Source organism: Coffea eugenioides, chromosome 4 (genome assembly GCF_003713205.1).
Source record: "Coffea eugenioides isolate CCC68of chromosome 4, Ceug_1.0, whole genome shotgun sequence".
NCBI lineage: Eukaryota > Viridiplantae > Streptophyta > Magnoliopsida > Gentianales > Rubiaceae > Coffea > Coffea eugenioides.
In genome coordinates, this window is record NC_040038.1 from 40,718,698 (window position 1) to 40,739,348 (window position 20,651).

Consider the following 20,651-nt stretch of genomic DNA (forward strand, 5'->3'; position numbering starts at 1 on the left):
ACAAAGAGAATTCCTTCGTGTTTGGTTTCTCCTAATTTATCACTCTTTGATTTTGGGAGATCAGCCTTTAATATTTTTTTTCCCTAGTATATTAATCCTGAAGTGTCATACCCCAAATTCCCAGTCAAATGGGGCACACAAATTACTGCTCGCCAAGGACCTCCAACTCCGTTGTAGACCGGTATCACAATGGGACTTTATTAGTTTATATTTTTTCTTCTTGGGGAAAGAATTTCAAGCCAGGTTTTGGTGGTGCAAACTCGTTTAGATTGGAATTTTATTAGATTTTCTAGTGAAAAAAGTTTTAAAACATTTTCCAATTAAATTTTTTTTTTTTGGGGTCGAAGCACTTTTCAAAATGTCCAAAAGATAACTCTACTAGAAACTAATTTCTGTTCTGCCAAAACAGAATATAATTTTGTATATGTGTGATGGAGCTTTTGCTGCCAAGACTAAAATTGTCATAAGCGGCACCAGTATCAAAAAATGCAATGAGAGGTCTGGGCTGGGAATACTTATCCAAAAGGATATGAACTAATGCTTGTGGATAGGTCTTCTTCTTATTGTGACATAAAAGCTCAGGTGAAAAAACAAATAGTATTAAAAGAAATACTATACTACATGAGTTTTAGAAATTTTAAAAAAAATGCTGAAATTAAAATTAAATAGCAAATACAACCAAACAAATTTCACATGTAGACATTGAGATAGATAGGGACACAAGTTCAATTTAAGGTTCAGCACCCAAGGTGTCAAGTCCTTTTATTGATGGCGATTGTCAGAAAAGGAAGCAGACAACATTAACGGTTTACAGTCTGATAGAATCAGATACTATCAATAACCACGCCTTTACCAGAAGGCAACACCACCACAAAAAAAAAAAAAAAAAAATCAGCTTTAGCTGAGTACAATAACATTAACTTCACCCTTAATAATACTCTTGCCTTAATCAACTTAAAGACATTAAACCAATCAAACCAAAGATAGTACCATGAAGTATTAATTGGCGGGTGGTTAGAACCGTAACCTACCACTGCCCTATTTCTGCCTTCCTAAAAAGACCTAGACAGAAACAAACTTCATGTGACACAACTAAGGAAAAATGGTTAGGGGCTCTTTAAAACAAGCCCTGCCCCAATTTTTCTTTTTCTTTTTTTTCTTTTTTGACACGAAAATTGCAATCTCTAGTGACTCATCCATCACCTATAAAATTCATTTACCAAACTAATACATAACACTAGTGATTCAATTAAGTGAATTGTCCACCAGTGAAGGTTTGGCCATAGGACCAGCTAGCAGGTATAGCATTGTTGCAGACCACGGTTCGACCATCACTAGTGGTGACCTTGAATGAGATGCTTTGTCCATCAAGAAAAGAGTTGCTTTGCCAGTTCTGTCCCCAATTTCTTGACATTGGTTGCCAATTACTGCTTGACCCTTTGACTGAAACGGCATGGACATCACCAGCACCTCCAACATTTGTGATTAGGACCAGGTTGAAGTAAGAATGGCCATTGATGGTAAATCTGATGCCGCCCTTCCTTTGACATGGCACCCTGTTGTTACATGTTCATATTTTTGTTGTCAGAATCCAATCTTTGACAGGAAAATTAGTCTTGAGTGTTGTGCTTGGTGATAGAACTTTATTTACCTACATGAAACTGAATAAAAAGGGAATGAAAAGGTGCAAGAATCTACCTTCTATAAGAGACTGGGACAATTCCAGCTCTGTATTGACCAATACGCTGGAAAACAGGCTGAGAGAGGTCAAAATGTTGCAGAGGTGGATTGCACCAGCCTCCATCATTGTTTGGGAGTGCATTGTTAGGAGGGCAAAAGTTGGTAGCTGTGACAATAATGGAACCAGGAAGGCAAGCTTTTGGGTCATTCATACATTTGATTTCAAAGCAAGCTCCACAGCTCAGTCCATTGTTGAACAATGCGGTGCTCAGAGCAGCTGTGTTTGTCCCATAACCTTGGCTATATAGATTTCCATAGCCACAAGCCCCTCCTGCAGATAAAGAAAGAATTTAATTATTCTCCACAAGTTTATTAATAATTGGACTATGAGAAGGATTGAAGAGGAATATGTGATGAATTCTTACCCATTGTGCCGGAAGCATCACCACCTCCATAGAAAGTAGCATGAGCATCAGTCCACCCCTCGTCATATCCATGAACAAACGAGGAAATGGAAAGATAGCCAATGATGAGAAAACCAAGAAGTTCCATTTTCTGTAGAGAAAAAAAACAATTCAAATGAGAGTTGTTAGGAGCATTTATGATCCCTCAACATAAAAATCAAGAAAGAGAAAAACGTTTTTTTTTTCTTTTTTTTCATTAGAGAATATTAACCTTGATGCTTGCTAAGTTGCTTATCTTTTTTCTGAAAGAAGAGAGGAGAGTGAAAGAGTGTGTGAGGAAAATTGAGCTGGGGAGAAATGGATATATATAGACCATTGGAGGGGAGAGGGGGGCAACAGGGGCAGGGCATTGCATGGCTAACATCATAGTCTATCTTTTTTCAGCTTTTTGCTTTTGTTTACCTTCTTTTTCTTGGCTGAATAGGACCAAAATCCTCAGTCTTCACACTGTGTACGGCGGGGACTCAAAACTGGGTGCAAGCGGTTATTTCTGTTTGTGTTCTAGGCATCTTTTTTGACTTACAACCAAGCGCTTTGGAACCTCGTCATTGCTGTCTCATTATTGTCAATTACTGTTTACTGTTCCTTTTGTATGGTAAAATTCGATTGGATTAACACATGAGTTCGGGGCAATTGATAAGTGAGTTACTAATACCAATGAAAGGTCACAGTTCGACTCTTGTTTGTAACGTTTTGAAAATCTCTGGGTCAGATCTTCACTCCTGAGCAGGAGTCGGACTTTGCAGGCGCTCTTCAGATTGAATTCGGATTAATCTAACTGAAGGTCGGGATACTCGGTGTTTAAAGCCAAAAAAAAAAATCAATTGGATTGCATGATGATGCTAGGCTCAGTGGTCACAAGATGAATCTAACTCTCACCCTGTATTGCAACTAGGGCTGCAAACGAATCGAGCCGCTCGAGTCGAGCTCGAGCTCGAACTCGAGCTCAGAATATTAAGCTCGTTAGCTCGCGAGCCGGCTCGCGAGCTTGAGCTTGAGTATATATATATATATATATTTTTTTTTATTTACTAATAAAATTACGTATATTATATATATATGTTTTTATTTTTTATTTTCATAGTAAAATTACGTATATATCCTTAATATTTTATTATTTATTAAGAAAAAAAATATTATTTTATTATTTTTTTAAAATAAAATAAAATAATTATTTTTTATTTTTTTCGACCTCGAGCTCGAGTTCGAGCTCGAACTTGAAAATTGCCGGCTCGTCGAGCTCGAGCTTGGTAAAATTTAGTCGAGACTCGGCTCGATTAGCTCAAAACTCGACTCGGCTCGGCTCGTTTGCAACCCTAATTGCAACTAAGAGCAACAGCAGCGCGGGTGTAATGGAGGGCCATTACACCACTCCATGACACGGTCTCCCATTGGAGCCGTGTCATGGATATGATGCGTGTAATCCCATTAGAAGGTGGGACCCATGATTAAATGTAATCCCATTATGTTATGGAGTTCAACTAATTACATGCCGAATTATTAATTAAGTATGGATTATTATGATATCTTCGCATTTAAAGTATCAAATATTTGTTTAATTTCCTGCATAATTATTTTTGAAAACAAAACAATATATTATTTTTGAAAGATAGAAAAAGATATATTATTCAAACTTAAAAATTAATAATATCATTTTTAGAAAATAAAAAATTCAAAATGTAAAAAATTTAATGAAAGTTAGTACTTTATTTTTTAAAAATAACAAAATTATTTTTAAAAATTACTTTATTTATTTATGGGATATGAGTTATGCATTATTAAAATAAATATTTGATTTGATTGTGGACCCACGCTATTACACCTTATGGAGTATAATCCATTGTGAGTGAAAGTGTAATAAAAGAGGAGAAAGTGGAATGCTGATGTGGCATGTGGATTACACTTCACAAGGTGTAATAGCATTGTGGATGCTCTAACTGTGAACAGCTGCATTAGAAGAGAGAGCCATAACACGGACCAAATAATTGAGAAATAATTTTACAATTTTTTTGGATAAAATTATTAGTAACCCACAATGATTGAAGAACACAACCAGATTAGTAGCTTATATTTACAAACTAACTTGCACCGGGGACAAATATTAAGGCCTTGTTTGGACAGCAATTAAGGCCTTGTTTGAAAAATTGTTTCGTTTTTCGTAAAAATATTTTTCAATTACCTTTTTATCTCACATATATCAAATTGTTACAGTAATTTTTCTACAAAAAAATTCAGAAAAATGCAATCCAAACAAAGCCTTACATTATGTTAGAAAAAACTCACATATAGTGAGATTTGAATGCATAACCTTTAACAATTAAATGCATACTTTCCATTCTGCATATCAAATCATGTATCAATCTTGTAGAATACCCAGGGTTACATTCTACAAATGAAAGTTTGTATATTGAATTGCTTATTAATTATTTCTTTTTTCAGGGTTCCTTTCTTAATGGATTATATTAGATAATTGGAAATTAATTACCCCTCAAGATTACTGAGTAAGAATAAACCCTCATTCCACAAGAGAGAGAGAAAGCATGAGATTCCATTCCTCCCAGTCTCACCGACCAATCCTTAGCACCCTGGTTGTCGCCATGCCAAAAGTGTAGCACATTTAGTACTCTTGCGGTCGTAGCACCTGTAATGATAAACCATAATATGGACCACATAATTGACAAATAATTTTACAATTTTTGTGTGATGCACTACAGCGAATCCACAATCGTGATCCAAGCAACACAAATAGATTACTAGCCTATAATATTACCGCTTAACCTATAAATAGACGGACAAATATTAACATTACATTTGAAAAAACTTAAATATATTGAGACTTGAACCCAAAATCTTTATTTTCATAATTAAATACACACTTTTCATAACAGTAGAGATGTCAATTACAACTCAATTATATTGACTCACCCAAACTCGCTCACTAATAAGTGAATTTAGGTATACAATAAACTTTAAATGTGTCTAAATAGGCACTCATTAAACCCATTTAATTGGTGGATAGTGAGTTGAATCGACTCACTCATTTAAATTCATTTAAAAATAATTATATATTTAAACTCAATTAGTGTTAACCAAATAAATTAAATTTCTTACCAATATGATAATAATAAAATATCATTATTTCTTGTCAAACAAAATGCCAAAAAAATAAAAAATGTAAAATTTCAAGAAAACATAAATGAGTAATAGGGTATGCCTATACCCATTTATTAAATGGGTGCAAATGGACTGGCTCATTTTGACCCATTTATTAAATGGGTTGACCCAATTATGCTCATTACCAAATTATAACCTGCCCAATCTAACCCAAGACACCCATTCTGATACCTCTACATAATGGGTATCAAATTACAATTGTATCAATCTTATAGAATCCCAAGTATTACACTTCACAAGTGAAATTAATATTGCTCAACTGCATTATTTTTTTTAGGGTTGCTATCTTTGCGGTTTATATAAAAAATTATTGAAAATTATCATTCAAAGATAGTTATAAAACCGAACTCAGAACTCAACCCGAAAAAGTGATCGAGTCACCGGTTCAACTGCAACTTGAGTAGTTCAACTGTGGGTTGCACAATAGTTATATTATACAATATAATAATGTATTTTAAATTATAAAAATAGTAAAATTTTTAAGTTGGCAGTTCAATCGGCGACTTTTTCTTGATTTATCAGTTGAACTGTCGGGCCGTTAACTGGCCAACAGACTTGTTGCTTCACTGATTTAATTAGCATCCCAACTCGATTCTATGGTCAGTTTACTGGGTTGATCGGTTCGACTACTGAACCAGGCCAAATTTTATAACTACGCATTCAAGTTTAAGCTGACTAAGAGTGCCCCCTCTAGTCTCCTCATTCAACAAGATAGAATGAAAGCAAGAGATTGAATTTCCCCAAGTCTGACCGACCAAAACCCTCTCACTCCAGCGGTCGTAGTACTAGTAAGTATAGCACATTTACTCCGATGTTTGGTTGTTGAGCCGATTATTGAGACCTCAGCAAGTGTGAAATAGGGAATGACATTAATACTAGTAGACTAGTTGTAGCAGCAAATTTGACTCATTTATTTCTGCTAGAAAAATCTGCAGGAGTGATCTTGCCATTTAATTTCCTCTCTGTTGCGTACATTACACCTCCAATTCCAGTCCAACAAAAACCAAAGCACACTGCACAAGTCACAAGTAGAAGATATACCAAAAAAGGGTAGGGCAAGGCAAGATAACAAGCACATGGGTGATGTATGGGATGACTAATCAATGATAAGAGAGCTGTCATTGTTAGTTGTCATAAGTTGGAAGGAAAACCCAAGATATGTAGCATCTCTTCTTTTTTTTTTTTTGTTTCTTTTTTTTTAATCAAGAAAATGTTGTGATTGTGAAATTGGCAGAGTCATCTTCTCGATACACATCTTACAAAATTAAAGTCGAGTAGATTGATTAATAGTGTAACAATTGCGTTCCCTTTCATTCCTACTCAGCAAACTTGACAAAAATCGTCACCATTTCAACCGAAAATATTCAGTGACAAGTTTCAAGCCTAATGAAAACTCTTAAGAAAAGGATGTGTCGGTCGAATTGTCAAGCAATACTGAAAAGTTAATAATAAGTATTTATAAGTATAAAATTAGTATTTCAAAAACATAATCAGTATTCTTTAATAATGTGTTACTCTTGTGACAAATGCTGATTAGCATTTTTAACATTGTCAATTTTGAAACTATAGTAGAGCTCCAATCTGGCCTTCATGCATACACCACTTGCGGGTTTGAAAGAAAGAATAGCTGCTCTCGGGTTTTAAATTGTGGCTAACTTGTTACTAACTGATGCCTGAACTATGTAGAGTCTAGAATTTGATTATCAACTTTGGTATTTTTCATTTCCAAAAGGCTGCAACCTTAGCTATGGTGCATGGCATGTGATGATTTTGAATATCAAATCCCCAAAAGCCAAAAGAAAGAACTAATAAGTTTAAAAAAAGAAGAAGAAAAGAGTCGGCTCGTGATGATGAGTGGTCATATATCCTCCCGCATGAGCGGCTAGCCGCCCATGCCTCAACTTGAGCTGCCGCCTCTGCCTCTTTTTTGCTGCTTTACTGCCACTATCTCTTTTGCCATCTTCGGCAGGGCTGTTCCCTCCCTCTCTCTTTTCTATCTTTTGGACCTTTTTGGTTTTACCATATTCTTGGTTTATTACTTTCTTTTATTGCTGTATTCTTTTGTTTCTTTTCTTTATTTACTGTATTTCATTTCTGTGTTGTTTTTGTTTTCCCTTTATAATATTGTTTTTGATGAAAGATCTTTGGGATGTGCAACGTACTTTCATTGTAATTTTTTATAGTTTCGGGTAAGTATGACTCCAAATTAATCCAGTGGTTACAATTAGAGCAAGGACCTATGTTAATTTTGTGACTAGTTTACAGTCAGTTACATTTGATATTTGGTAGGTTAATTATAAACTTTTTTCTGTTCATGTACTCCTATGAAGTAAATATTCATTAACTAAAAGTGTAGACAATTCATTCTCCCCATTAATTTGCTCTCTATTTAGAGCTTTTCTTTGCTAAAAATTCAACAATGATGATAAATATTGTACAAAGTGCCATTGCGCATGCTTGTCCTAACGACAAAATAAGAAATAAAGGGAATAACAGTAAACAATATGACGAAAAAAAAAAGAATTGCTTGTACATTATGTAGAATGACAATATGTTCGCCCCTCATGGGCAGCTCGGTTGGTCTCAGCAAGCCTCCTTAGGAGCTGGTGTCCAGTGCCCGCAAGGGTTCGAGTCCCGTGGTTACCGTGTTCGGGAGGATGGGGCCTCTCCTCCCGGGCCGGAGTGGGATTAGTCGGGCTCCGTAAGGATTGACCCAGACACCCACTCCGTCAGCAAAAAAAAAAAAAAAAAGACAATATGTTCGATTCATCGTATCAATTGTATTTCATTATGGAAGAGCCAACATTCTTCATGGTAAAATAAAAATACAAACGTGAACGTTTAATTGAAATCTTTTCTTGATGTAATTCAAATAATTCGTGCACATAGAGACACTAACTAACTACCAAAATTTTTTCGTAAGTATTATTTTGTTTGCATCATAAAGATGGATGTGAATTGACCAAAATACTTGACTCGGATTCGCGAGTAGCTCAATCAAAGACTTAATTGGACTTGGTGTTGATTGAGTTCAAGCGACTTGATAAGATAATCAAGTTGAGTTCAAGTAGAAAAAATTAATACTCGAATACTCGTCATATTTTTTCAAGTTGTGTGTTTATAATATAATTTTTAATTATTTATTTTTAATTTATTAAATTTACCAAAAATCGAGTTTGAAAGCTTGATTGAAGTCAATTAAGCTCAATTGAGCTTGATTTGATGGAGTACAAGTTCGAACTCAACTTTGAAGAATTTGACGAGTTCGAATAGAACATTATTCGAACTCGATTCAACTAAATAGCAATCCTAATTATAAACATGTTTTTCAATTACGTTTTATCTTATATATGTTATACTACAAAAAGCGCAACAGTAATTATTTCTAATAATATTTTAAATGAGCTTCTTTTCATATACTTTTACTATTTTGTGTGCATGAATCTGCCTCTCAGGAGCTTGTAAGTTTTAATTGAATAAAATGCAATCCTCAAGTCACAAAATTCAATTTCCATACCCAATCTGGCAACCATAAAAATTCATATGCATGCGTGAAAACCACTCAATAGCTAACAACCACAAAACAATCTGGATCTTGTCCCCAACGTTTGAAAAGTAATAGTATTAGCTCAAGTTCAAAGTATACTTCCCCGTCATTTTAAAAAAATGAAAGTGAAAATCTTATATGGGAAAAAGCTAGCATCAACGTCGATTTGCTTCAAGAAAGCCAACTTGAAAACGTAAATGGTTTTTTATAGGATCGCACGTAGACCGTTGCCTATGTTATCAACTTTTTTTTTTTTTTTTGGTAAATAAAGATGCATTAAAAATAAATCAAGTCAACAGAATGCAAATTAAGGTACAGTCATCCGTGGGGTGGAAACCCCCTTTAAGCCTATGTTATCAACTTTGTCATTTTGTTTCCAAATTTATTCGGCCTTTATTTATTTTGCAAAAATCCGATAACGACCGATTGAAAAGAATCATACGTTAATGCACACGACAAATTCTGAAGATACGACAATTAAAGTATTGAAAAATATAAATTTGTTGGGCTGTTTTCAAGTTTCAAGTGGGGTCTTAGGCCAAAATCTGTTGTACATAACTTTTGCAAGATTGTGTTAATCTACTGATTGTGATTACCATCAGTTCTGCCAACAGCCATTTGGTTTGTTGGTTACCACCAAAACTTATCTGGTAAGAAAATGGACCAAAAGTAAGAAAAGTTTTCCACATAATGAGAAATAATCAAGGAAAAATAGAAAGCACAAAATACTTTCAATTTTCAAGTAATACGAACAGCTTTATATGCTAACCTGGTAAATAACTACCGATCTTTACGGTCGTTGTGAACTGTATTTATGATGCAAGTATATTTTTCAAACAATTGATTTACAGGAAAGAGTTTTGAAATTCACGACTGGTAAATTATTGTTTATACTCTAACTTGCTTTTTAGGTTTATAATATTACTACAGGATAGTATAATATGGTTGTTTATTTTCCTCGTATACTAAAACAAACTAAATTTTGATGTGTTTCATTAAAGAGTTTGACAGCTAATTATCATTTGGAGGAAATTCCACTTCATTTTACTCTTGATTAATAATATTTGCTACACATTTTTTGTTCTCCTTTTATTTTGCAATGTTTATTTCCAAAAAAAAAAAAAAAAGGATTCTCATAGTTTTATTTAGGGTAAATTACATGTAACTTCCCTGTGATTTTATTTATTGCCACATGACCCTCCTAACATTTCAAAATATCTACTTCATCCCCCTATAGTTTTACTTAAAGTGAAAAATTAACGGAAAATAGCTATATAACGTTATTAGTTGAAATACCAATAGTGCCCTTACTTAAACGCTAAATTAATCGATGGATTAACCACCTTGTATTAAAGTATAGGGAGATTACATAGATAAATGCAAAAATCACAAGGGAGTAAAGTGGATATCTATACAAATTATAAAGGGATTGCATTGATAGTAAGATTTTATCACACGTGCTTTTAAAGTGTGTTTGGTATAAACACCGTAATAAATTGTATATTTCTTTCATTTTTCACTTTACATGAAACCATATGATGGTTATGTAGCTATTTTAAAACCTTAGGAGCCATTTGACATTCTGTAAAACTATAGGGAGTAATAAGTAAATTACCCTTTTATTTATTACTGACACGCAAAGAATGGAGATATAACCATGTAAGTACTCCATACTTGTTTTTGAGAATTAAGAATGACAAACTCAACCACAAATAAACTTTTCCAGAAGGAAAAGTAATGCAAGAAATTGAACCATCTAATTTTTAAAAACTTTTGTATTAATGGAAACGTGGATTTTTTTGTAAGCAATAAATTGTAGGAATATGACATGTAAATCCTACTTTGAGTTCACTAATAAAATATGAAATGGAAGATCCATTTAGATTATTCAAATACATGAATAGCTTAATTGCATGGTTCGACCTATGCAATATTATGTGTAAAGAGTGGAAGTCGTATACACGACTGAAGGTGATTTTTTTTTTTTTTTTTAGACTTGGCTCCACTACACCTCATATAGGTGGATTATATCATCACAGGCAAAGACTGAAGGTGATTGATCCAACAACACAAGGAAACTTTTAAAAAGCTCTAGAAGAAGACATAAATGGCATTTTCAGAAAACCAAAATTGAATAAATGGTCCTTAGACCTTGGTGCAGTACCTATTATATAACCTATAAAATAAACATTAATCTATATTATTTTGGTTTTCTTCACAGACACTTACTCCTTTCATTTTATTTTATACTAGTTTTGGTTTACTAGCATAGAATAAAATGTGTAAATGGCCATTAGGGCATGGTGCACCAATAATGTAACCTCTCAATGATCAAAATTTTTTTTTTCTTTACAAACACTTACTCCTTTTATTTTAGTCCATATTAGTTTTTGTTTCTTGGTAAAGAGCAATTTTATTTCGAAAAGAATCTTACTCCCTCCGTCCCACTTTGATAGTCCTGTTTTCCTTTTTTGTCTGTCCCAAATTGTAGTCCACTCTCCAATTGAAGAATGTAGTTGTATTTTAATTTTTCTAAAATACCCTTATTCAATGTAAGTTGTTGTTACTATAAATCTACCCCATTTAATGAGAGTTGATTCTTTTTTTACCATCAATTCAAGTTCTCATAAAGTTGTACTCTAATTAATGTAAGGGCATTTTAGGAAAATAGATACCTAAATTAATTGTTCCAACAAAATTAACTACTTTTTATTAAACTGTGTGAAAAAAAAATTAGAACTATTAAAGTGGGATGGATGGAGTATTATATTACGGCCATAGAACGGCGGAACCAAGACATTGGAAAATTGTATGAATTCTGTTTCACCAATTCCCTCGCACTATGACTACTGTAAAAGCAGTTCCCGCTTTACATTTCAATTTTCAACCAATAATAAGTGTGCTTTCAAGAATTTGCTCAGAAAAAGAAAGAGTCTTACACTTTCTTTTGACCGAATTTTATTGGAGCAATAGAATAAACATATTACCCTAATTTCCATGCCATGTTATCAAGCTTTTTTTTTTTCTTTAGGTCACGATCTCAACATTTACTAGACTAAGTTTCAGTAATATATTCAAATCTTTAATATCAACCCTTACTAGAATTTCACTCTTTGACTACTCAAATTGTTTTAAAGTGAAGGAAATTTGTTACATTCAAATGGCTTTTCTCAAACTAAAGCTAGAATTTATACTTGGTTTTTTTTTTAAAAAAAAAAAAACTAGAATTATTGTACATCTTATGGATTATGACCCTTGAGCTTTGAGGCTTTGGTCACCGTCAAATCCACGAAGAAAATCCAACAAAAGATTATAGAATGTGAAAGCTAGTGGTACTTAGCTTGACTTTTGCTAGTGAACGAACCCTCTTTTTCTTTTCGTATTTGGGGACAATCAAGAAAACATGGTTCCTTCCGTCACGGTGGACACCTTGACACTTGGTACAAGATGAAAATTTTCATGAGTTAATATAGAAAAGTTGTTTCCTCTCCCAGCAGAAAAAATGACAAAGAGAGAAAGAAACTTGTTACACTTCTTCTTCTTCTTCCTTTAGCTTTCTTGCCTATCAGCATCAAAATTACTTTTGAAATGGCTGTCAATGATTCTGGCTATTTTGCATAATTACTCTTAATCAAAACCAATCAGTAGCTAACAACCAGGAAAGACACACCTGACTTTGTCCCCATGATTTGATGATTGATGTGCCTCCAAAGTTGAAAGTATCCCAACACTAATTAGGCCAAATTTATCACTCTTGAGATTAAACTTTTATCTTGTAGAAAAATGTGATTTCTCAATTGCTTTTTAATTTTTCGAAGGGGCAGAAATTAAGCGACCACAATAGGAACGTGAATGGAAAATATATTTAAAAATAAATAAATAAAATTTTTTTCCTAAATAACAAATCTCAACCAGCCACAAAATTTTTTTTTTGAGTTCTATTATTGAAGGCCTTTCATGTTAGGTGTATTGATCCTGTTGGAGAGTTTTATAATCCATTTTGGGTACTGTACTGATGAGATTTAATTCATCATTAGATGTTAAGTAAGAGTTATCAACTTTTAGATAATTTTTAAGAGTTTTGTTCATCAGATGACGCGACAAGATATAATTGGATTAGAATTTTGAATACAGTACCAAGAAAAAAAACTATGGTATTTTCCATATTTTTATATTCATTTGAGGTTTTGCCTTTCTATGAGATTTCAACGTAATTATGAGTTGGTTGAAGGATTTTAAAATGTTAAGTTGTGAAGAAAAGCTAGCTTGGTAAGATATATCCTTTTGTTTTTTGAATCGTGGGCTTTTGCTCGCTTTTCATTTGAACTGTCAAGACATGCGCACGCTTTGTTCGAATCACTTGACAGCGCATCTTCCAGCTTAATGCGAGCGATGCGCGTGCATAAATCTATTAGGTTTCTGCTTTTACTCCTGAGTTCAATCTTTAAAACCTGTAGTAAATATTTCTTTTGATAAATTTTTAAGAGAAAAAAAACAAGAGGCAACTGCTAATGCCAAATTTTATTGCCGTAGCTGTTCTCGTAGTAAATACTCAAACTTGCCCTTCTTATGCCAAAATGGATGTTGAACTTGAAAGGGGTAGTTTTGTCATTTTAATCAAAATTTCTATGCATAAAATATTTAAGTTACGGCAATATTATTTGCCAAAAGAAAAAAAATAAAAACTATTTTGACTGCCTCTAATTTTCTCATGTATTGAATACTTTTTTTTTATATATAGGATTGCATCTAACTCACAATTATGGGATCAACACAGACAAACCACAACTCAGTGATATTACAAACTCACTCACAAATCATGGGTTAAATAGTTAAAGACTACATTATTAGACTAAACAAGTCACATATTATTCTCCGAATCACATGTAAGTACACTGACATCTTAGACAACTAGTACTTTTTTTGTCGTAATGGCACATGTCTAATCTACTCCTACTCCTACTCCTAAGGGGGCGGGGAAGGGGGGAATCTACTCTATGGGGAGTTCCAACTGAGTCGGGGGAACTTGACGGAGACTGAACCACCATCAGACCAGACTGGTGCACCACATACCCGTATGGATTTAGAACAAACGTCATATTGAGACACATTGATGGGAATCAAGATTTGAACCCTTAATCCTCATCCCATAATTAATGTGATGGCCGGCCAACTCCTCTAGAGGGAGTTGGTTTCGTAGACAACTAGTACGAGAATTGAGTTTATTGTAACTTCATAAATGAATCAGGTGATGCTGGGCATTGGGAAAGTACATGTTTGATTCCAAGAGGAAGTAAATGGCCTCTTCTCAGTTGCATGGATATAGCCAATAAGGCCGTGTTAATTTGTGACAGTAGTCAGTGGCAATACCAGGTTCAGTGAATATTGTCATGTAACAAAGGTACATAATTAGTTGTGGCACAATGTACAATTTGGAAAGCAACTTGCTTTGCAAAACAAATTATTCTGCATTACTTGTCTGCATTTATCAGCAAGGTGGTTACCCCAACAATGTACTTTGGTGGCTGGATGGCATATGCCATTGAAGATTATGAAAGGGGACTATTCTATGAAATTCAATGCAAACTTAGGGCATGGTCCTTATTGTAGGTTGCCTTTGGTGAAACCTTAGCCAAATTTGGATAAAAAATTAAATGTGGTAAAAATGTACTAGACAACATGGCGCAATGACAAGTTGATACAATGATTTGCATAACCAATCAACAAGTTTTTTTTTAGAGTGGTGAAGTATAATTTAAGTTTCTGATTAAAGAAGATTTCGGTATGTATATTTCTCATGAGTATTAGTTAACAAGAAATTCTTGTGCCTTTTTTTATTATTCTCTATTTTACTCGGGTTGATAATTGGCACTTGGCAAGGAACTTCTACTTGTTATTCCGCTCAATATCTAAATAGTAGATCTTTTCTCATTTTAGTTTCCTAATACTCTTTATGCTAACTTGAAGTAAATAGTAACACCCGATGTTTAATATGTTCACAAGATAGAACCATGCATGAATAATTGGTTTTACATCAAAGAAAGTCTATGAAATATGCAATGATGAGCCAATACTATCTCCCTCATGTCCAACTATGTTGGAAGAAAGAAACATACAAGATAGCAGCATGAGTTTGGATTCGACTCTCAAATCTTCTCTTTCACTTTGTAAAGTTTGGAGATTCCAAATAGGGGGAAAAAAAAGCACGGACAAAATTGTTGTTGACGTATTTTAAACCAAGCATATTTCGAATTTTACTAGTTTTAGAAATTGATTTGTTGTTTGGTAACTATATTAGATTTGGAATCATTTGTTTGTTTAGAAAATAGAGTTGAGTCATGTTTTGATATTATAATTAAAATAGAATTTGTAGTTATGTTTCTCTATTTAAACACTTGGAATCCTAGGTTTGTAGTTGAGGGAAATTAATGAATTGAAACAGAATATTTTGTTTCCTCCCGTGCCTTTTTTATTATTTATTATTCGTAAAATTTTAATATTTTTTTATTATTTATAAAATTTTAATGTTACTTCCGCTGCGTAATTTTTTGTTCTAACCATTGTTAATGTTTTCCTTTTATTTTCTTTTTTGGTTTTTCTTCTCTTTTTTATGACGGACATTATTTTACAACTTCAAAGGTGCCATAAATTTTGGTTTTCTTTACCAACCTTAATTTGTGGAAGTTTGTCTGCTAATCAAAATGTAATAATAGCGGACAGGACATTACTCTTTAGACCAGGTGCCATTAGATAAAAGCTTCACGTGCTAGTGTTCTTTTTTTGAAGCAAAACCAGCAAACCAAATTTTCTGTAGTACGAAAAAGTTGGCCAACTCCCATATGCACAGCCTAGAAGATAATTAGATAAGGAAAGAACATTACTGTCGTTTGGTTGATTAAACACATTAATATTTGTGCATAATGTCGGCTAAAGTTGTATTCTTGACGGTGTAGCTTTAGAAAGACTTTATGATGTGGAATACCAGTATTATATGTTTTTCAGACTAGACAATGCTACTTTACTTTTTAGATTTCTATATTTATTTATTAGCTCTAATATGTATTCTTGAACCAGAAGAGAGGAATCAAAAAGCTGTTTTGCGTCTTCTAAAAGCTTTTTTTTTTTTTTTATTGGGGGTTTTTCTTTTGGGCTTCTAACTGCATTGTTGCTTTAAGCTCCCTCTCGTGTCTGTCATTTTTCCACCTCACGACGAATCATTACACTATACATATATGAGTCGGAACTAGGGGTTTTGTGTGGGTCGAATATAGATGTTGTATAAGCGTTTAAACGAATGAAGTTCCTGTTTGATAACTCAATTCTGCATTTTAATTTAATGGATTCAAATCTTAACATATTCAGATTGTTTGATAATAAAAAATTGAACGTCTGAATTAATTAAGTGACACTAAATTTTCTAAACAAAACTTGCTCCCAAAATTAAGTGATAAATTATCAAACGCACTCGAAGTTGAGCACGGATTCGACTCCTAAAATTCTTGTACTTAAACTCGTCAAGTTCCGCGAGCTTGAAGAGCTCAAACTTGAGTTCGTTCTAATTTTAACTTGTACTTGAACTCGAATTCGAGTTCAATCGAATTTAGATAATATAATTAATGTCTTACTTAATTTTAAACAAAAGATATGATAGATATTTTAAACTAATAACTATAAAAGAAATTTAAGATATATCGAGAAAAGTTCAAACTGAATCAACATGAGTTCGAGCTCAAAAGCAAACTCACGAATATGTCGTTTAAGCTCGACTTGTTTGTATCTCTTGTTTTGTACGCCTTTAAACGAGTACACCTAATTCGTATAAGCCTAATACTGCGTACTTCTAGACGAAATGGAAAACTTCCAAGGTCTAAAACTCAAGGTTGATGGGATTCGGGACTTCGTAAGCTCGTACCAACTTCGCATGGATTTGCTTGTAACCTATTTTCTGGGCTGAACAAAAAACAAAGAATAGTTGAAGAGCCCAGTCAAAAAGAGAAGTGAATCACACATCATCGGAGCCAACCCAAGTTCAGCTATTAGGCGTTGAGTGAAGAATTACACCTTAGAGGGGCCATCAAAAGCCCAACACTGGATACTGGAAACCAATGTCCAATGTTCAAGATGAATTGGGCTTTTCCAGTTCACTTGTATCTTTGCGATATGGATTTCTAGTCTTCTCATCAACAACATTTTATCACCCAAGAGCCCAAAAAAAACTCTTCACTCCAAAACTACCCTTATTTTGTTCCTCTTCTTTTAGCTAGATAAGTGTTTTCCTTTTGAATTTTGCATCTTTTTTAAGAATTTGATACAAATTGGTTGTAGAAGAATCATTTATTTTTTTCACAAAAATAGAAAGCTAGTTGGACCCCATAAATCTTCAACAATATATATTGCTTCCACATTATTTCATAGTGTATCAAGAAAGATTATTACTATACTTTCATTGGAAGAAAAAAAACTTTCTGCAAAAGTAGCTAGAACCAAATGTGTTAAAACACGAATATGCAATCAACTCTAGGCTATGGTAAGCAGGCTTAAACTATATACTAATTGATAGTGCTTAGAATTCATTACCATTTTTACCATACTTATAATCGACCAAAAATTACTAGTAATATTTTTTTTTTTGAAAAATACCATATTTGATCGCTAGGGAAAACTACTTCTAATTGCTTTGAGAAGCAAATGCTAATCTTGAATTGATCTACAGCTACAAATGTGATTTGCAAAATTTTGCACTATAAGAACTAGTAGTATTAATTAAAGTAAAATTGTAGAGCTACGAAAATACACTCATAATGAAAAAGAAAAATGCAAGCGGGACAAACCGAAATACCATCAAATGAAGGGATCTCTTTGCAAATTTGCAGTTGTCCTCCTTAACCCTAATTTCGAGCTCTCTGGAGTCCCCAGTGTCCATCCTCCAATGTATATCTATATATATGCATATAGCACCAATTCTTATGCCACTTGATAAACCCTAATATTCCTAGCAACCATTCTTCTGTGCTCTGTTTAAATTATTTGCTAAAACTGTAATTGTTCAGCCATCTAAGTGCGATTTATCGGTTTTTTTGGGTACTTTTTTGTTGCAAGTGATGATAGACTGATACATCTAACTCCTTTTTCCCGGAGAAGGAAGAATTTGGATTTTAAGGAAATCAGAATCTCTGATGCGTACTTTTACTTTCGATCTTTCGCCAAGAAAAAGTACAAAAGGGTTTTTCTTTTTATTTTATTTTTCTTTTTTGATTCATGTTATCCCTATGCCAGTGATGGTGTTAAATATACTTTGAGTAGCTTTACTCTGAAAAGAATTTAATTCTGAGGCTGCCAAGGCATTTTTCATTTTTTTTTATTTTCTTCTCTGCTTTGTTTTAGATTTTATGGCAATTTTGTTGTTTTTACCATACTTTTTGATTTTTGGTTTTGCTGCATAGATTAATGTGTGTTCATTTCCTAAATGCAAGGGATGATAGAACAGACAGGGACATCAGAACTCCTTTCTGGAGAAAGATGACTTGGTCTTACAATGGGAATCTCTCTGATGCATTTTGTTTTTTGAATTTCTGCTTTCTGATTTTTGTATTTACGTTTAATAGAGCATAGTAGTCTCAAATATAATAGCTTTGAGCATGATTTAGGTGTCTGATTGGTTAGTTAGCTTCAATAAATCGCCTAGTTTAGAAGAACTCTTGACTTGGAGTGCATCTACAAGAAAATTTTGTGAATTTGTTTGATTAGTTGCTTTTCCAGCATTGGCGTATAGTATTGCCCTTTTAAATGACTTGAGGGTTTTAGGTATTGCCCAGGATGGTGTTAAATATACTTTGAGCGTTTCTTCTATGAAAACAAATAAAATCTGAGGCACAATCTTCTGTTTCTCTTAATTGTTTAGATTTTTCAGCTGCCGTCTGATCTCTCACTACTGTATAATTTTTGGTTAAAAGTTGATTATGCTCATGATGAGGTTGAAATTGTAAATTTGACTTCTATTTGAATGTGTTTAGTGCAAGTGATGATAAAACAGACAGGGACATCAGTACTCCTAGTGAGAATGGTGATTTGTCAATGGGAATCTCTCTGATGCACTAGTAGAGTTTTTGAAAGATTTTTTACTGGTTTTCTCGTTGTGCATGGGATTTGTGCAATTAAAAGATAGGCCAATGCTTGAATTTTGAAGTGTCTTCTTGTTTCATGGTTACTTTTATAACTTCATTTGAAAGAGTGCCCTCAGCTTTCATGACAGCTTTTTGTTTATGCTGAGGTTCCAAAGTTGAAATTGCCAATGATGAATGTTTGCAATATCATGATTTGGCATATTGATTCTGGAAACATCATCGCAGGCTGAGGCTCCTTTTTTTATTTCTTTTTATTTTCAGTTCTGTTATTTTTCCTTCTTTACACTGCCCTATATATTTTGCTTTAGATCAAATAAATGATGTTTTTTCCGTCGGAGAAATACTGGTTTGCCAATGACGATTATATATTGCACGTGTTATCAGAAACTAGGTGATGATAATTAAATTGTCACTACCTCTGAGGCAAACTAGCTTCTCTTTGTAAAATCTGCTGTCTGCTTTCTTTCCCCTGTTTCGATCTGGATCTTCCTACTTGTTTTAAACTTGCAGTTTTGTATTTTGTAAACCACATTTTTTTTGGGGGTATAATAAAACCACATTCATTTCAAGCATGCGCCAAATCAGTTGAAAATGAAGCAGCACTTTGTTCTGTAAATCAGTTTGTGGTTTGTCTAATGTTGGTAACTGGTTGGTAGATACAATATAATCAAGCACCAGAGCTACTATTGCTTGGTTTGTCTTTGCTGTGCGTTGAATTCCAAGTTGTACTGGAATAAGAAGGATGAGATGTGATTTCACTAGCTTTGAGACAAACTTTTGCTTGTGCTGATTTTGGGGCTGTGGTTGCTGTGCTAAAGTTATTTTTACATGACAAGTTCCTTTTTAACTAATTTCAAGCTCCTGCTACTGGTGCTTTTCTTTTAAGGGACAATTTGGTATATAAATGAGAAGTTATACAGAAAAAGATAGTTTTTCTTGGAATATGTCTCAGATGAGATATGTGACCTGTTGTTGTTCTAAATGAGGAATAGGAATGATGATCTATTTTTTAGACAACTTTAAGGTCAATGCAGAGAGGCTGTTGTTGGCAAAGCTTGTTTAGTCATCTAAGTGACTATTGGTTAAGCAACGTAGACTTTGTACTTCTTGTTTCTAATTGATTACTTAGTGTGTGCCTTGTTTGCTGTTTCGTTCAGTCTAGACTTGTATAGGGCAATGAAAAGCCTGATGGTTACTTCTTATGGATATTTGTATATAGAGCATCCTTCGGCTGTTATTCATTGTAGCCGTTTTAGGCAAAGCTCGTTCACTCCTCTACATGATCATCAGTTAAGCAACTTAGGTTATTGTGCTTGTTTTACCCCAGTTGCATGTGATATGCTTGCTGTTTTGTTTAATCTAGATGCAACCTTAGGGTAATGAAAAGCCTGATGATTACTTCTTAAGAACGGAGATTTGAACGGTGCAACTTGTTGTAGTCTAGCGAAAAGCTGGGCTCCAAAGGCATCCAATGTAATAAACATTTCTAAAGGAAAATGAAGGCTATTAACTTTGCATTTGTGTCTGGTGATATCCTATTAAAATTACTTTGTTTTGTTTGCTAGTACGTCATTGCTCTTGATGTATTTGCTTCTGAAATTCGAATTATGTATGTGTAGCTATTTAGCATCTTTGACATTCTTTAGACGGCCATATAGTTTG

The 20,651-nt window shown here is 33.7% G+C and overlaps 1 protein-coding gene and 5 non-coding genes across 6 annotated transcripts; 5 read left to right on the forward strand and 1 right to left on the reverse strand.

The window, feature by feature from the left end:
- Positions 1–724: 724 nt before the first annotated feature.
- Positions 725–2,409, reverse strand: LOC113767699 (expansin-A15-like). The gene is made up of 4 exons (XM_027311877.1): positions 2,355–2,409; positions 2,106–2,235; positions 1,699–2,011; positions 725–1,556 (listed from the first exon to the last, which is right to left on the reverse strand). Exons 2-4 carry the CDS (start codon positions 2,230–2,232, stop codon positions 1,250–1,252), a joined length of 747 nt encoding a protein of 248 aa, XP_027167678.1. The 5' UTR covers positions 2,233–2,235; positions 2,355–2,409; the 3' UTR covers positions 725–1,249.
- Positions 2,410–18,131: 15,722 nt separating this feature from the next.
- LOC113769738 lies at positions 18,132–18,213 on the forward strand. Its single transcript, XR_003468284.1, has one exon. It is a non-coding gene; the product is annotated as a small nucleolar RNA Z267 (small nucleolar RNA).
- A 117-nt stretch (positions 18,214–18,330) lies between these two features.
- On the forward strand, positions 18,331–18,422 carry LOC113769742. The gene has a single exon (XR_003468288.1). It is a non-coding gene; the product is annotated as a small nucleolar RNA R44/J54/Z268 family (small nucleolar RNA).
- A 247-nt stretch (positions 18,423–18,669) lies between these two features.
- Positions 18,670–18,744, forward strand: LOC113769736. The gene has a single exon (XR_003468282.1). It is a non-coding gene; the product is annotated as a small nucleolar RNA Z267 (small nucleolar RNA).
- Positions 18,745–18,876: 132 nt separating this feature from the next.
- On the forward strand, positions 18,877–18,961 carry LOC113769740. The gene has a single exon (XR_003468286.1). It is a non-coding gene; the product is annotated as a small nucleolar RNA R44/J54/Z268 family (small nucleolar RNA).
- A 377-nt stretch (positions 18,962–19,338) lies between these two features.
- On the forward strand, positions 19,339–19,415 carry LOC113769749. Its single transcript, XR_003468294.1, has one exon. It is a non-coding gene; the product is annotated as a small nucleolar RNA snoR122 (small nucleolar RNA).
- The last annotated feature ends 1,236 nt before the right edge of the window (positions 19,416–20,651 follow it).

What these genes read in the sequence shown, in the direction of transcription:
- LOC113767699 (XM_027311877.1), bottom strand. Translation starts at nt 2,232, where the DNA reads ATGGAACTTCTTGGTTTTCTCATCATTGGCTATCTTTCCATTTCCTCG. An exon ending in TGATGCTTCCGGCACAATGG is followed by an intron (nt 2,012 to 2,105) that starts GTAAGAATTCAT and finishes CTTTATCTGCAG; the next exon opens with GAGGGGCTTGTGGCTATGGA. An exon ending in GTCCCAGTCTCTTATAGAAG is followed by an intron (nt 1,557 to 1,698) that starts GTAGATTCTTGC and finishes ATGTAACAACAG; the next exon opens with GGTGCCATGTCAAAGGAAGG.